General features: G+C 37.3%; 1 protein-coding gene across 6 annotated transcripts in view; it reads right to left on the bottom strand.

Annotated features, from left to right (window-relative positions):
- The window catches only part of RBPJ (recombination signal binding protein for immunoglobulin kappa J region), a 114,779-nt gene that overhangs the window by 30,269 nt on the left and 66,583 nt on the right, over positions 1–17,927 (bottom strand). For 5 of the 6 annotated variants that reach the window (XM_033213927.1, XM_033213929.1, XM_033213930.1 and 2 more), the window contains one exon: positions 16,504–16,542. In XM_033213927.1, the coding sequence (XP_033069818.1) occupies positions 16,504–16,542 (39 nt within the window). Of the gene's footprint in view, positions 1–16,503; positions 16,543–16,832; positions 16,966–17,927 lie in introns of those variants that run through there. The other variant, XM_033213932.1, reaches the window with a different exon arrangement.

The raw sequence follows: 17,927 nt of genomic DNA, 5'->3' as shown, positions 1-17,927 counted from the left end.
TTCCTATGTGCCAGGCCTTGAACTAAGCACTTCAACTCCATCATTTTATTTAATCCTCATAATCCAAAAAGTTAAGTACTGATATACTGCTAACACCATTTTGATTGTCATGCCCAAGTTCTTATAGAGAATAGTGGCAGTCCGGAATGCAAACAAATTTGTGAGATTCTAAGGTGAGCTGTGGCAGTGAATAAGGTTGACAATGACAGAGTCAACTATAAAGGCTTTGAAAATTGGACATTTGTATACTTAAACACTAAGTATAAAAGTTTACACTATTTCAAATATTACCCCGTAATAGGTGATGATAAAAGTGGTAATACGTCTCTGCATAGCAAAAGAAACTATCAATGGAGTAAACAGACAACCTACAGAATGGGGAGGAAATATGTGCAAACTATGCATCTGATAAAGGTCTAATATCCAGCATCTATAAGGAACAAACAAATTTACAGGGGGAAAAAAAAACCCGTTAAAAAGTAGGCAAAGAATATGAACACTTTTACAAAGAAGACATACGTGTGGTCAACAAGCATATAAAAAAAGCTCAATATCACTGATCATTGGAGAAATGCAAATCAAAATCACAATGAGACACCATCTCACATCAGTCAGAATGGCTATTATTAAAAAGCCAAAAAATAGCAGATGCTGGAGAGGTTGCAGAGAAAAGGGAACATTTATACACTGTTGGTGGTAGTATAATTTAGTTCAACTGTTGTAGAAAGTTGTATGGCAATTCCTCAAAGAGCTAAAAACAGAACTACCATTCCACCCAGCAATCCCAGTACTGGATATATACCCAGAGGAATATAAATCATTCTACCATAAAGTCACATGCACACGAATGTTCATTGTAACACTATTCACAATAGCAATGACATGGAATCAGCATAAACACCCATCAGTGACAGAATGGATAAAGTGTGGTACATACACACCATGGAATATTATGCAGCCATAAAAAAGAATGAGATCATGTCTTCTGTGGGAACATAAATGAAGCTGGGGGCAATCTTCCTTAGCAAACTAACACAGGAACAGAAAACCAAGTACCGCATGTTCTCACTTACAAGTGGGAACTAAATGATGAGAACTTATGAAGACAAAGAAGGAAATGACAGACGCTGGAATCTACCTGAGGGTGGAGCTTGGGAGGGGGGAAAGGAGCAGAAAAAATAACTATTGGGTACTGGGCTTAATACCAGGGTGATGAAATAATCAATAAACCCCCATGGCACGAGTTTACCTATGTAACAACCCTTCACATGTAACCCTGAACCTAAAATCAAAGTTTTTTAAAAAAAACTCTTGGAAAATTATTTGAAATACTTTTAGGGGAAGTATTGTTATATGGTTATTCATCATGATTGAATTATGATTAAACCTTTAAGTATAAAAAAAGTGGTAGGATGCAGTAAGATCCAGAGAAAAACGCAAAATGAAAAAAAAAAAAAATCCATCCCTTTGTGAACTGGGACAAGATCACCAGTCAATTTTCTCTCCAGCCCATTATAGAAAATCAATACTGTAGAAACTGAATTTTCAATCTAAACTAAAGGCAATGAGAGATCTTATTAAGGTTTTTAAAAAATACGTAATTAATTTTACTTTTTAGTTATTTCTAGAGAAAGGATTCAAAAGCAGAGGGACAAGACAAACATAAAAAGGCTCTCACACTAAGAAGAAGGTAACAGAAGACAGTAGGGAACAGGAAAAATAACTATTTTTTTTTGTTTTGGGAGAAGTGGGTATATATTATTATTAGGTTCTGCTGACAAAAGTCAACTCTGAAGTGCCCCTGGGACCTCTGAGTTGAAAGTATTCAGTAGGTTGTTGGAAGTATCTATGCATAGTTCAAGAGAGAGGTCTGGGCTGAAAAGATGGGGTTCACTAGTATGTAACTGGCAAACAAAACCATGGAAGTAAATGGACTCCCCCAGAACAAAAACATTGACAGGAGAGTCAAGAAGAAATGTATTAAAGGAAACTGAGAACTGATAACAGGAAGAACTGAAACCAGCCTCAGGTGCTGTAGAAAGACACAACCTCGAAAGAAGGGAGCAATCAAGGGTGAGATGTTGCAGAAGTCAAGGTCACTTTAATTTCAGCAAGAAGTCTAACAGATGCCAGCTGGGCGAAGGACATAAGCAGGAGTTAAGTCTGAAAGTCTCTATTTTATTCGTAAAATGAGAGGCCATCATGTTGTCTAATGGATAAGAAAACAGCTGTAAATACTGGAAATACCTTCCAGGGTATGGAAAAGGAAGCTAACTACGGACAAATAAAACAACTGAAGGGCCGGGCGCGGTGGCTCAAGCCTGTAATCCCAGCACTTTGGGAGGCCGAGACGGGCGGATCACGAGGTCAGGAGATCGAGACCATCCTGGCTAACATGGTGAAACCCCGTCTCTACTAAAAACTACAAAAAACTAGCCGGGCGAGGTGGCGGCGCCTGTAGTCCCAGCTACTCGGGAGGCTGAGGCAGGAGAATGGCGTGAACCCGGAGGCGGAGCTTGCAGTGAGCTGAGATCCGGCCACAGCACTCCAGCCTGGGTGACAGAGCAAGACTCTGTCTCAAAAAAAAAAAAAAAAAACAAAAAACAACTGAAGGTTGGTATCAAAGGACCACCTAATGTTGGAATCCAAAAATAATGGTGTCAATTCCCACTAACATTCTCAGGTGACTGAACATAGAGTTCAGGGTGAATAAGAAAACAAAAGCAGGTTGGATGCAGTGGCTCACGCCTGTAATCCCAGCACTTTGGAAGGCCGAGGCGGGCAGATCACCTGAGGTCGGGAATTTAAGACCAGCCTGACCAACATGGATACACCCTGTCTCTACTAAAAATACAAAATTAGCCAGGCACGGTGGTGCATGCCTGTAATCCCAGCTACTAGGGAGGCTGAGGCAGGAGAATCGTTTGAACCCAGAAGGCAGAGGATGCAGTGAGCCGAGATTGCACCATTGCACTCCAGCCTAGGCAACGAGAGTGAAACTCCGTCTCAAAAAAAAAAAAAAAGCAAAGCCAAGAGAAGGCCAATATCCTGACAAAACCAGCACAAAATTTCTCAGCACAAAACGTGAAGGGCTACTATATATATGAATAATTTTAAGCCATTAAGTGTATTTCTGGATACTAAATTCTACTTGCATTTGTAGTCTCTATTACATTATTTTGCAGTAACTGCATTGTGTTTGTCAGGTTTCATGTTTATTTTTCTTGTCTTCCCAAATAGACTACAAAGTCTTTAAGGGTAAGAGTCATACTTTACATTTCTATCCCTTTCATGACAACTCAGGTAAAACAGGACACAAACTTAGTATTTGATAATATCCGAGGCAGTCACAAATGCTTTCTACAAAGATTTTAATTATAATCATTAAACGAGCTAAAATTAAGCAATCACTCTACCAGTACTCTTCTAAGCATGTATTAACATAACCAAAAACCTTGAGGGTAACACACTATTACGTACATTTCAGAAACTGGGTAGAGGTTAAGTCACTTTCCCAAGATGATACTGAAGAGCGAGGATTCAAATCTAGGTAGTCTAGCTTGTGAGGACAAAATTATATTATTAGTGGTTAGGGGTATAGCTCTGGTATGAAACAGATCAGGGTCTGTTACTAAGGGTCTGTCTCACTAAGCCTGAGTTTTCTCACCTGTAAGATAAAGACAGTAATACCTCATATTGGGCGTGAGGGGGACACTTTAAAGTAAGTTAGTCCCACAAACTGACAGAAAGCAAGTGTCAGTAGCCTCTAGCTATTAATATTATTTCCTTAGAAAGAAGACTTCAACCTTCAATAGTACACAAAGTGCAGAGTGAGGGAAAATGGGACTTGCACTGAGGCTTTGAGAGCAAAGTTGAAAATGACCTAGGAATGAATGATCAGGCATCTTAACCAATGTGCAAAACACAAATTTTGTAAGTATACCAGGTAAACTGCACAACTATCCATCTTCCCACTGAATATTTATTGAAAGCCCACTGTATTCTAGGCACTGGGCAATTCTGCTGGCTTCTACTACTGGATGTAACTGTTCATAGTTCTAAGAACTCACGATGCTTATGATGAATGCAAGGTGACAGCTCTGGTTTTCCTTGTCTTTTCCTTCATATTTAGAATACCAATTTTTGCCAAATAGCTTCTTTCAACAGTAAAAATAAATTTTGCTTTATTAAACAGAATATTAAACATTAAAAATTATGTTCTCTGGCAATTAAAACTTGATCATTGACTTTCTGTACCTTAAGGAGCCATAAAAAAAGACGGTATACTTTAAAGAAGCACAATAAATAGTAAAGCCTGTCAAATAATAGCCCATATGCTTTTCATCCAAATAGAGTAAGGCTGTGTCAATAAACAGGATTTCTATCTCAGCACTGCTGACATCCTGGGCAGAATCATTTTCTGCTGTGGAAAGACTGCGCTGTGCACTGTAGGAATATGTAGCAGCATCACTAGCTTTTACCCTGCAGGTGCCAGTAGCGCCCTTCCTTGAATTATGACAACCAAAAATGTCTCCAGATGGTGCCAAATGTCAAGAAAGAGGATGGAGTGAGATGGTCACATGGATTGAAAACTACTGGGATAAACCCCCCAAAATTTCAGTGGTAAGATATCACAATCATCCAGGTTTTTTTTTTAAATAAAAAAATACTGAAACATTTATTATTGGAAAAACATATTACGGGTGCTAAAGAATCCTTGACCATACAATTATGATGTTTTAAATGAACTTTTTTGAATACTTTAAAACATAATGTAAATTTTGAAGTCTATTGTTTACTAATTTCATTTAATGATTCCACATAAAATTTTCATTCTAAGTGAAAACCAATTGTATCACGCCTGTAATCGCAGCACTTTGGGAGGCTGAGGTGGGCGAATTACTTGAGGGCAGGAGTTTGAGGCCAGCCTGGCCAACATAGTGAAACCACATCTCTACAAAAAATACAAAAATCAGCCAGGTATGGTGGCACATGTCTGTAGTCTCAGCTACTTGGGAGGCAGGGAATTGCTTGCAGAGATCGCAGTGAGCCAAGACTGCACCACCTAGGCGACAGAGCGAGACTCCGTCTCAAACCAAAAACAAAAAAAAAGGAGATTTCATTTTCATCAAAAATAATTTTACTAACATTAAATTATGACATCATGGCAAATGCCATTCTGGTTCAACATGTTTAATCTGTGATTACCTTCGTCAATTTTTTTACTGTGGTTGGCTTTATAAAATTCAAACTTTTTTTACATAGCAAAAAAGAAAAGAACAGAAAGAAAGAAAGAAAGAAAGAAAGAAAGAAAGAAAGAAAGAAAGAAAGAGAAACCACAAAGAGAATGCTAAATTGAAACATCCATGAATAGTAAGATAAGCTCATGTGCTGCTGTTTCCAATGGATCTGCTTTTACTAGTTATGCCAATGGAGGCAATGGGAGTCTGCAAATAATGAGAAAAACCTGGTCCTGCGTAAAGGTAAAAGAGAACTTCAGTTAAGGGAACATAATCAATGGTATTAAATATTACAGAATAGTCAAGAAAGATAAAGATTAGAAACTCTTCATAAATTTGACAATTAGTTCATAAATGGAACAGCTTAATTACAATTTTCTCAGTGAGGTGGTGGTGAGGCAATATCACTGAAGTAAGCTACAAAATGAAAGGGAGGGAAGGAAGCACAACCAACATAATCATGCTTCTTGGCTATTAAGGAAAAGGGGTGGTGGTGGGAATAACTAAGGTTATGGCAGAAAAGTTTGTCTCTTTACAGGATTTTTAAAATTTTGGATACAAAGGGAAGTTTTTAATTACTAAGTCTGTTAAAACAAAAAAAGCCAAATAGAAAATGTAAAGATGCACTGCAAAAAAACCTAGTATCTATAAACTGAATACTTCTAAGTAGTTGAAGTATATAACACACAGAATTCTGAAAGACGGGCTGGGCGAGGTGGCTCCCCGCCTGTAATCCCAGCACTTTGGGAGGCTGAGGCAGGCGGATCACGAGATCAGGAGATTGAGACCATCCTGGCTAACACAGTGAAACCCCTTCTCTACTAAAAATACGAAAAATTAGCTGGGCATGGTAGCACACGCCTGTAATCCCAGCTACTCAGGAGGCTGAGGCAGGAGAATCGCTTGAACCTGGGAGGTGGAGGTTGCAATGAGCCGAGATCATGCCACTGCACTCCAGCCTGGGTGACAGAGCGAGACTCTGTCTCAAAAAACAACAACATAAAAAAAAGAGTTATAAAACAGAGACTAATAATATGCAACAGAGACAGTATGTGGCCCTCAAAGCCTAAAATATATACTACTCGATGCTACAGAAAATGCTTGTTGATCCCTGCAGACAATTTTTAAAAGTAAAGTTTTTAAAGAAAAGTTCCAAAACAGAATTCTGATTAAATCAATTAAGTATATTACATGGCTGACATTCAATCAAGATTTTTTATAAAATTCTTCCTCAAAACTGGACTTACGGACAACTGACAGTTCAGAAAGCTCAGCTCAACTCTTCTCACATCTACTTCGGGATGCTGCCAAAAGGCATCCAGATTTATACGCACCCCCACAAAACCTTGAAGAACTGCCCTATTTTTGTCAGATTCTGGCAGTCTCGCCTTTTACACTGTTTCAGACACTTCTTCTCAAAGTGAGCTCCACAATAGTTATGGTTTACAAAGAAGCGTGTCTCAATCAAAGATGCTTCAGTGAAATCAGATAAAGTGAAACCAATTAATGGCAGGACTACTCAGAACCGTAAGCAAAATCTTCAAGAGAGGGGTATTTGTAGGCTTTGTTTTCCAAGCTGTTAGACCTGACTAAGATCTCCTTGTTTTTCCCCCAAGGAAGCTTTCTGAGAAATACTGTTTGCCTGAGGGCCAGTTTTGAAAATGATAATCTAGGGATACTATCAATAGTCAACAAATTCCTGGTGCCCTTGTAATACACTAAAACATTGAGGCTGCTATACTAAGTGTCTACATCTATCAGTGACCAAAGCCAAACAACAGTACCTAGGTCCTGTTCCTAGGGAAACACCTGCAAATCTCACTTCAATCCTCTCTTTTTATGATAGAAGTAAAAATGTCCCAAAATTCCACAGTTTTTTATAGATAAGTAGGTAAATTGCTTCGAATCCTGTCACACAGCTATGAGACACATCCTTTCAAATTCTGACCAGTTCTTGGTTTTCCCCTCCCCACCTCCCACTCCCATATAGGTATAGGCCATTACATTGACAGCAATGGGTCATCAACACATCTGTGTTTTGTTAGCTTAAAAGGTTATTGTACAAATAAGCCATTTTGCTACTTAAGGTTTTACATCTCATGTACAGAAAAATTTGGGACTAGAGGAATTTGAGAACATAAAACAGTATGGGGTGTTGACAATCAAAGGCAGGTAACCATCTTGATTCTCCTATTTCTAATCCTGGTTGATACTATCTAAAAGATGACCTTCACAACAGGATGCTTTTTCAATATTGCTTAACTTGGAGTAAGAAGAGTGTATAACAGATTTCAAATATTTTTTTTAAAGGAATAAAATCTGCCCGATTTTGAACTCTCTACACATCAATGGAGAGAAAAAATGTGAAAATATTTTTCATCAAATAAAATAAGAGATACTAAAATTTTCCTAACTTGAATATTCTTTAAAGGAGAAATGGAGAAAAAACCATTTTAAAAAGCATTCTCAAGGCAAGGCGTGGTGGCTCTTGCCTGTAATCTCAGCACTTTGGGAGGCCGAGGCAGGGGGATCACTTGGGCTTAGGAGTTCAAGGCTAGCCTGGACAACATGGGGAAATTCTGTCTCTACAAAAAATATACAAATTAGCCTGGCATGGTCGTGTGCACCTGTAGTCCCGGCTACTCAGGAGCCTGAGGTGGGAGGCTGGCTTGAACCCGGGACGCAGAGGTTGCAGTGAGCCAAGATCACACCACTGCGCTCCAGCCTGGTTGATAAAGCCAAACTTTGTCTCTCAAAACAAAACAAAAAAAAGGCCAGATGGTACCTAAAATTATATTATCAAAAGGGAAAATTTCTGATTTCCAAGTTTGTGCCTAACAAAATAAAATTTTATCACAGATTTGGTCACTGATTTTACATTTCCATTTGTTGTTATACAAACTTTTTGCTAAATTTGCCTTATTTTAGCTTCAATAATAAACAATATAAATCTGTAGTTTGCTGTCTTTCAGAGATTTAAAAAGAAATAAAGCTTACCTGAAGCCAAGTGTGGTGGCTCACACCTGTAATCCCAGCCCTTTGGGAAGCCAAGGCAGGCGGATCACTTGAGGTCAGGAGTTAGAGATCAGCCTGGCCAACACGGTGAAACCCCATCTCTACTAAAAATTAAAAATTAGCTGGGCATGGTGGCAGGCACCTGTACTCTAGCCTCGGCGACAGAGCAAGACTCCATCTCAAACAAAACAAAACAATAAACAAAAAAAACTTACCTGAATTTTCCCAAGAAGGTACACTAATCCCTTTCAGATTATTTTAGAATATTTTTCAAGTATAAAAGCTTCTAAGTTTTTAACAGCTTTATTGAGATTTAATCGAAATACAATAAAATGCACTTATTTTAAAGTGTGCAATGTGACAAGTTTTGGCATGTGTATACACACCATCACCAAAATCAAAATAAAGGTATTCACAATTGTGAGTTTCCTTTCTGTCTTTTTGTAATCTTTCCTCCTGCCTCCCTCTATCCCCAGGAAACCACTGATCAACTGTTTGTCACTACAGATCAGTTACCATTTTCTATAATTCTATGTAAGTGGAATCATGCAGTACATATTCTTTTTTCCTGACATACTTAGAAAATTGAGTATAATTATTTTAAGATCCATCTATGCTATTGCATGTATCAAGTTCCTTTTTTACTGCTTAATAGAAATTCACTGTAGAATACACTACAATTTGTTGATCCACTCACCTGTTGCTGGATATTGGGTTGTGTCTGTGTGACTATTACAACTAAAGCTAACATGAACATTTGTGTTCAGGGCTTTGTATTCAGGTGTTTTCATTTTCCTTGATTAAATATGTAGGAATGGAATAACTAGGCCATATGGTAGAGGCTTAACATTTTAAGAAAGTGCTAAATTATTGTCCAAAATTATTATACCACTTTATTTACCCACTGCCAATGTATGAAAGTACTAGCTGTTCCCATGATGAGTCCTGTAAATTTCAGACATTGTAACAGGTATATAGTATTAACAGTATCTAACTGCTAGAAAGTGTATGTGTCCCCTAAAATTCCTATGTTGAAATCTAATCAGAAATGCCATGGTAGTAGGAGGTGGGGCATCTGGGAGGTGATGAGGTCATGAGGATGGAGCCTTCAAGAATAGGATCAGTGCCCTTGTCCCTCCTGCCACATGAGGACACAAAGACGACAGCCATCTATCAACCAGGTAGCATCTTCCAACAGACATCAAACACACTGGCGTCTTCATCTTAGACTTCCCAGTTTCCAGAATTATAAGAAATACATTTGTGGTTTATGAGCCACCCAGTTAATGGTACACTTCATAGCAAACCAGTGGGACTAACACACTCACTGTAGTCTTAATTTGCACCTCCCTAATGGGTATTTGTTATACTCATACATTCTTTGGATTAGTATCTGTTCAGACCATTTCCGTCCTTTAAAACTGGATTATTTCCTTATTATTTACTTTTCAGAGTCATTTTCATCTTTGTTCTGTATTTTGATGAAGTAAAATTTATCAATTTCTTCCATAGATTGTGTTTTAGTGTCTAAGAAATGTTTGCCTAATAAACAACATTTTCTCCCATGTTTTCTTCTAAAAGCTGTATAAAGTTTTACATTTAGGTCTACATTGAGCTATTTTTTTAATAGGGTTACTATATATAGACTGTAGTTACTTTGTGTTTTGGGGGCAGGTTGAAGGAGCAATGGATATCCAATTGTTCCACAATCAACTGTTAGAAAGACTATCATTTTAAAAAAATCTAGCTAAATTGCCTTTGCACCTTGACTGGAAAGCAACTGACCATATATCTGAAGAACTATTTCTGGCCACTAATCTGCCACAATGGTCTACTTAGCTATCTTTATGCCAATACAATACTTTAAACTACCACAGCTTTGTAATAAGTTTTGAAACCAAGTTCTTTTTGCTTTTTTCTCAAGGTTGTTTGCATTTCTATATAAATTTTAGAAGCAGCTTGTCAGCTGTTACAAAAAAGCCTGCTGAGACTTTGACTGTGATTGTGTTAAATCCATAGGATCAATTTGAGAAGAACTGACATTTTAACCATATGTATTTATTTGAGACAGGGTCTCGCTCTGTCATCTAGGCTGGAGTGCAGGGGCGCAAACATGGATCACTGCAGCCTTAACCTCCTGGGCTCAGGCAATCCTCCTGCCTCAGCTTCCCAATGTAGTTGGGACCATAGGCACACGCCACCATGCCCAGCTAATTTTTTTATTATTTGTAGAGATGAGGTCTCACTTTGTTGCCCAAGTTGGTTTTAAACTCCTAGTCTTAAGTGATCCTCACACCTTGGCCTTTCAATGTGCTGGGATTATAGGCGTGAACCATTGCACCTGGCCCATTTCAACAATATTAGGTCTTCTACCTGAAGAATATTTAATTAGGACTTCAAGTTCTCTCAGTGGTGTTTGGTAGTCTTCAGTGTAGAGTTTTTGCACCTTTTGTCAGACTTTTCCCATGGAATTACATATATTTTTATACTACTGTGTAAACTGTATTGCCTTCAAATTTCAATTTCCCATTGCTCATTAGTATACAGAAATACAATTTAGTTGTGTATGTTAATCATGTATCCTACTACCTTGCTAAACTCACTTATTAGTTCTAGTAGCAAGATTCCGCAGAATTTTCTATATAGATGATCATGACATCTGCAAATAAAGACAGTTTCACTTCTTTCTTTCCCATCTAGATGTCTTTCACTTCTTTTTCTGGCCTTATAGTACATCAAAATACAATGTTAAATGAAATCTGTGAAAGCAGACATCCCTGTGTTGTTCCTGATGTTGGAGGAAAAACATTAAGTGTGTCACCAAACAGCATGTTGTTAAATGTAGTTATTTCATAGGAACCCTATGATGAGGAAATTCTCTTTTATTCCAAGTTTGCTGAGAATTTCTATTAAGAATGGATGTCAAAAGCTTTTTCTAAATCCCCTGAGATAACCATATGATTTTTCCTTTTTTGTTCTATTAATATATTGAATTACATGAACTGTTTTCCATTCCTGAGATAAAGCTCAGTAGGTCAAGATGTATCATCCCCTTAATATATTGTTGGATTCCATTTGAAAATTTGTGAAGACTTTTTATAACTATGTTCACAAGGAATACTGGACTGTAATTTCATTTTCTTGTAATGTCTTGCCTACTTTTCGCAACAGGGTAATGCTATGCTCACAGAATGAACTGATAAGTATGTCCTGCTCTCCAATTTTCTGAAAGGGTGTGTATGGAACTGAGATAATTTTTTTCTTAAACATATAGTAGAATTTCAACAGTGAAGCCATCTGGGCCTGCAGTTTTGTCAGAAGGTTTATAAGTTCAATTTCTTTAAATATAGGACTATTCGGGTTACCTGTTTCTTCTTGAGTAAGCTCTGGTAGTTTGCTAGTTTCAAAAAATTTGTGCATTTCTTCAAAAGGTGAATATTATTGGCAAAAAGTTAATTATTATATTTGCTTATTATCCTTCAAATATCTGTACTCTGTAGTGATGTCACCTTTTTTGTTCTTGAAATTGGTAATTTGTACAGAATCGGATTTCTTTCTAGTATGATCATCCTTCTGCTTGAAGAATTTATTTTAACACTGTAGCTAAGGCCTATTTGCAATAAATTCTTTCCATTTTTACTACGCCTAAAATGGTATATATCTACTGGGTATAGAATTCTAGGTTGACAAGTATAGGTCCCCCTTGAGCATTTCAAAGCACTTGCTCTGTCTTATCCATAGCAAGGTTTCAGATGAAAAACCTGCTGTCATCCTCTGTTTGTTCCTTTGTGCATAATTTGTCTTTTGTTTTCTGTTGTTTTTTTATCACTGACTTTAATCAATTTGATTATAGAGTACTTCCGGGTAGTTTCTGTACTCAGGATTAACTGATTTTTTTTTTTTTTGAGATGGGGTCTCACTCTGTCACCCAGGCTGGAATGCAGTGGTGTGATCTTGGCTCACTGCAACCTCCAACCTCCATTTCCTGGGCTCAAGTGATCCTCCCACCTCAGTCTCCCAAGTAGCTGGGACTACAGGCACGTGCCACAACTCCTGGCTAACTTTTTTTTTTTTTAACTTTCTGGTACAGATACGGTTTCACCATGTTGCCCATGCTGATCTTGAACTCCTAAGTTCAAGAGATCTACCCGCCTCAACTTCCCAAAGTGCTGGGATTACAGGCGTGAACCATAGCACCCGGCTTAGATCTGTGGTTTTACAATTTTCACTAATTTTCCAGTTAGAACATTTTTGCCATTATTTCTTCATATATTGTTTTAATCATACTCTCCCTACAATGACTAACTACATATATATTAAGTCACCTGACAATAAACCATGGCTCACTAATGCTCACCACTTTTTTTCAGACTTTTTCTTTGTGTGCTTCATTTTAGACAGTATCTATTTCTCTGTCTTCCTGTTTACTAATCTACTCTTTGTCCATTCTGAAATTAATCCCAAGTGCATTTTTCCACCTTAAATATTGTAGTTTTCATCTTTAGAGATTTGAGTGTGTGCGTGCGTGTGTATGTGTGTGTGTGTGTAATCTATGTCTCTAACCTCTCCTCTAGCTCAGGTATCTACTAATTACAGCCTGTAGGCCAAATCCTACCCACCACCCATTTTACAAATAAAGCTATACTTCACTGTACAGACACTCTAATTATTTACACATGGTCTACTGTTGCTTAGTAGTATGATAGAGGTTATATGGGCAACAAAACCTAAAATATACACCATCTGACCCTTCAAAGAAAAATTTTCCCAGCTCTTGATCTTGGCATCTTGGACATATAGAACACAAATATGATAACTATTTTAGGCTGGGCACCGTGGATCACACCTGTAATCCCAGCACTTTGGGAGGCCAAGGAAGCAGAAGGACTGCTTGAAGCCAAGAGTTCAAGACGAGTCTGGGCAACATAGTGGGACCCTGTCTCTACAAAAAAACAAAAAAATTACTGTTTTAATGTTCTTATCCAATAATTCTATCATGCATGTCATTTCTGGGTTGGTTTTGCTTTACTGATTTTTCTTGTTATGGATAGTTTCTTGCTCCTTTGTATGACTGGTATGTTTTGATTTTGCCTTTCTTAGTGCTGGATATTTTTCTATTTCTATATTCTTGAGCTTTGGTCTGGTACACAATTAAGTTTGATCTTTTCAATCCTTCTTTAAGTTTGCCAGGTGAAAACAGAGCATCATGCCTGGACCCAATTTTATATCACTACTGAAACAAAACCCTTCTGAGCAGTCTAGCAAATGCCCCATAAATTATGAGATTTCCACTCTGGCTACTGTTAACAGGCACAATTCATAGTCCTAAGTGAACTTTAGAAATTGTTTCCTGTAATTTTTGGGGATGTTTTTCCCCAATCCCCATGACGGAGTAGTTTCCTTACACACACATGCTGATCAGTATGTAGCTGAAGACTGAAAGGAAACCTCTGTGATAGATCTCTGGATCTATTTATACAGTTAATTCCTCTCCATTTTGCAGCCCTGCTATCTTGCCCTCTGTGGACTCCCAGTTTCTCAGTAATCACTTATCCTTCTATACCTGATGTTCAATACCTGGAAAACTGTTGTTTTACATATTTTGTCCAGGTTTTTGTTCCAAGCCAGAGAGTAATTCTACTCCATGTTACTCTATCTTGGCCAGAGGCAAAAGTCTTAAAAGCTACTCAAGTTTTCCAAAGAGAGGAAACTGCTTAAAGGGCAAACAATGGAAAATAATGATAAACTAAATGGGACTTATTGTATCTATTTAGGGGAAAGAAAGGCACATTTCCTTATGAGGTTTATTATCATTGTACTGATTGTTATTTTTAGAGAAAGTTATTTTACATTAACTTACTCATCAAAATATATCATTAGCAGTCACTCTAACTGCTGCTGGTAATGAAACAAAACTGTTAAATTTTAAATTTCAAAATGCCTAGACATATGAATACAGCAATTCCACTCACCAGAACTGACTCAACAGAATATATATATATGAAAAAAAGTAACTGAAAATATATTTACATGGCCTTGTGAGACAAGCTATATTTTCCCAGTTTACTTAACCTAGAATTTATGTAATGCTTTTTCCAAAAAAAATTTAAATTTAAAAATAATATTGAGATTACAGAAATGTTGTAATAGTACTAGTACAAAGAATTCCTAGTCTCCTTTCACTCAGACCTCCATAATGTTAACATTTTACACTTTATTTGCATATTATGTTATTTAAATCATTTAAGAGCAAGTTGCAGATATAGTACTACTTCACCCAAAATATTTCAGTGTTTATTTCCTAACAAGGACATTCTTGTATACAACTTTTGCAGATTCAATACTAATGCCTAATCTACAGATTTGATTCAAATTTTGCCAGCTGTCCTACGGAAGTCCTTTATGAGGGTCCCCTGGTGGGTGGAGTAGGTATTCTGAGAAACTACTACTGCCCTCAGGTCAAATCAGGAGGGTCACTAGTTTTTGTAAACAAAATAAAGTTGTACTGGAACACAGATATGTCATTCTTTTAGATACTGTCTATGGCTGATTTGGAGACACAAGGACAGAGTCGAGAAGTCCTAACACACTTAGTGAGGCCCTCTAAACAACATGTTTATTATCTGATCCATTACAGAAAACATTTGGCCACTTCAGCTTTACAGCAAAAGAAAAAAATTTTTTCCTGTTCAGGATTTGCTTAAATATAGCTTTGTTTCTTTGGTCTCCTCTAATCTAGAAGAGTTTCGCAGTGTTTCATGTTTTATAATCTTAAAATTTAGGAAAAGCAAGTAACATTTTCTAGAATGTCCCTCAATTTGTTTCTGTCTGATGTTTCCTTATTCTTGGATGTAGCTTATGCATTTTTGGCAAAAATACCACAAAAGTGATATGATATGTCTTTCTTGGGATGCACATGATACCTATCTGTTCATTACTGGTGATAATAATTTACATAATTAAGGTGATGTCTGACAGGTTTCTCCACTATCATGTTATTAATTTTCCCTATTATCATTAAATACATATGTTGTGAGTATATACTTTGAGCTCTGTAAATATGGTGTTTGTCATCAAACATTAATCCAGTAGTGTAAGCATCCACTGATGATTTTTGCCTAATGAGGTTGTCAAAGCCTAATTTCCTAATGCCACCATTCCTTCTAATTTATTAGGCAACATGTGTCTATAAGGAAAAGCTATCCTCTTTGCCCTGTTTACTGATTATAAATAATTTTTATTTGTATAAATAAATAATATTTACCCTGAGATTAATTATCTCCATATAGACTTTTAGGCTGCTGTTTTATTACATAGGTTTTAATCTGTTACTCTCATTATTTATCTTGATAATCAAAGCGTCCCAGATTTCCCCTTCGAACTGTCCTTTGTATGCTTCTGTAGGTCCCCATCATTCTTTAAGTGTAACAGCTTTTTAAAACAATAGCAATAATTTGGAAATAACCTAAATGGTCATCAATGTGAAATATTAAAAGTGGTATGAAACAATGAAAAACCATGGAGCCATTAAGGGGAAATATCAAGGTAGAAGATGTACTGTTAAGTGGCATTAAAAGGTGTAGAACAATGATAAGAGTGTGATCTCAGTTGAGTTTATGAAGAAGAAGGACAGACATATACACATATACATACAATTTTCTTGCAAGTCTCCAAAAATAAACGGCTAATAAGGCAAGGTTTGCACTGACTCTAGGACATGGCTATAGAACTAGGTCTCTTTATTTTACAACTCTGGCTGCCAGAAATCTTAAAAATCACTCAAGACTAATACTTTTAACATTCGTAACTAAAATGTAAATTGTACAACTTATACTCATTAAAAATAGATAAAACTTGTGTTTTCTTAAAATGGGTAGAAATTCTTTTTCTTAAAACTCTTTCCTAAAAGCATTTACTTTCAAATCTCACCTGCAATCAACAAATTGTGATGGGCTAACCATAGCTAGATATAGAAAGCTATCTGCACTGCCATCCATGTTGTATTCACTACATTAGACTCAAGACTAATTCTAAGAAAGGTTTCACTTTCCCTTTTCAACTATTCCTTTTATTCCCGTTTTTGGTGAGGGAGGGGAGGAGAGGTGAGGGAAAGGAAGGATGAGAATAAGTTTATGCTCTAGATAGTAATATTTGAATGACTTCAAGGGTAACTAACATAATATCTAAAACAATAGGATTTATACTTTCATAAATTTGTGTATGAAAAGCTGACTAATATAATACTCACCTAGTAAGTCGTTTAGGTGGAGGCCGCTCACCAAATTTCCTGGAAAAAAAAAATAAAGAAAGAAAATAAAGTTAAGTAAGCTGTATGACACACTCTACAGAAAGCTTTTCAGGCATCATAAAATCTCCTTTATGACTTACACTTCAACCTCACTGAAGAACAATGAAGAGAGAAATCCTCTGGTAAGTATTTGTATCCCAAAATTACAAAACACACATTTAAACATGATTCTTAAACACAAACAACATGCCCTCAGCCTTACAAACCCACTCTGAACAAGTAACACACTGATTAGATGGGGAGGACAGTATCTTTTAGAGACGACTTACCGGCTAGTATAAAACAACTAGCCAACGACCCTCACAAAGTTCATCATGTCTCAGGCACTATGCTATACATTTGCTATACACCCTATGTAATCATTAAAAAATAATTCTATTAGCCTGGTGTGGTGCTGCATGCCTGTAGCCACAGCTACTCAGGAAGCTAAAGTGGGAGAAGAGACTGAGCCCAAGGGTTCAAGGCTGCAGTGAGTCATGATTGTACCACTGCACTACAGCCTGGGTGACACAGCAAGACTCTGTCTCAAAAAAAAAAAAAAAAAAGAAAAAGAAAAAGAAAAAGAAAATTCTGTTGGGTATACGTAGGCTTCACTGTAAATATGTAAAAAGCAATAAGCCCAATATCACAAAGTAATTAAGCATTAGGCAGAGATGAGACTTCCTAGATTTTAACTATTTAATTTGCCTATTTTTAAAATGGCCTAACATAGAAGCATTTCAACTGGTTGGGAGAGGGCAAAGAGAAAAACAAGAGCAAAGGCAAGAAAGCACAATTCAGGCTAGAACTGGAGTACAACGTGACCGTTAAGAGAAAGACTAGAGTAAGACTGGCTGGGTTCAAATCCATGATTCAGTATTTACTTGCTGTGTGACCCTGAAGTTACTTGACTTTTCTAGACCTGTTTCCTCATCTGTAAAAATGACACAGTGACTGTGCTTACCTGAAAGAGTTGTTGAGGGAACTAAACATATTAATTAATATACAGAAAACACATAAGGCTGGGTGCAGTGGCTCACACCTGTAATCCCAGCACTTTGGGAAGCCGAGGTGGGTGGATTACCTGAGGTCAGGAGTTCGAGACCAGCCTGGCCAACATGGTGAAACCCTGTCTCTACTAAAAATACAAAAATTAGCTGGGTGTGGTGGCATACACCTGTAATCCCAGCTACTTGGGAGGCTGAGGCAGGAGAATCGCTTGAATCTGGGAAGCAATGGGTGCAGTGAGCCAAGATCGCACCTTTGCGCCACTGCACTCTAGCGTGAGAGACAGAGTGGGACTCCGTCAAGAAGAGGAAAGAGGAGAAGAAAGGAAAAGGGGGAGGAAAGGAAAGGTGGGAGGAGAGGGGAGGGGAGAGGGGAGA

This window comes from Trachypithecus francoisi, unplaced genomic scaffold, assembly GCF_009764315.1.
Source record: "Trachypithecus francoisi isolate TF-2019V2 unplaced genomic scaffold, Tfra_2.0 Lachesis_group1, whole genome shotgun sequence".
Classification (NCBI taxonomy): domain Eukaryota; kingdom Metazoa; phylum Chordata; class Mammalia; order Primates; family Cercopithecidae; genus Trachypithecus; species Trachypithecus francoisi.
Note: the sequence above shows the minus strand (reverse complement) of the source record. Positions and strands in the feature narration are given on the sequence as shown.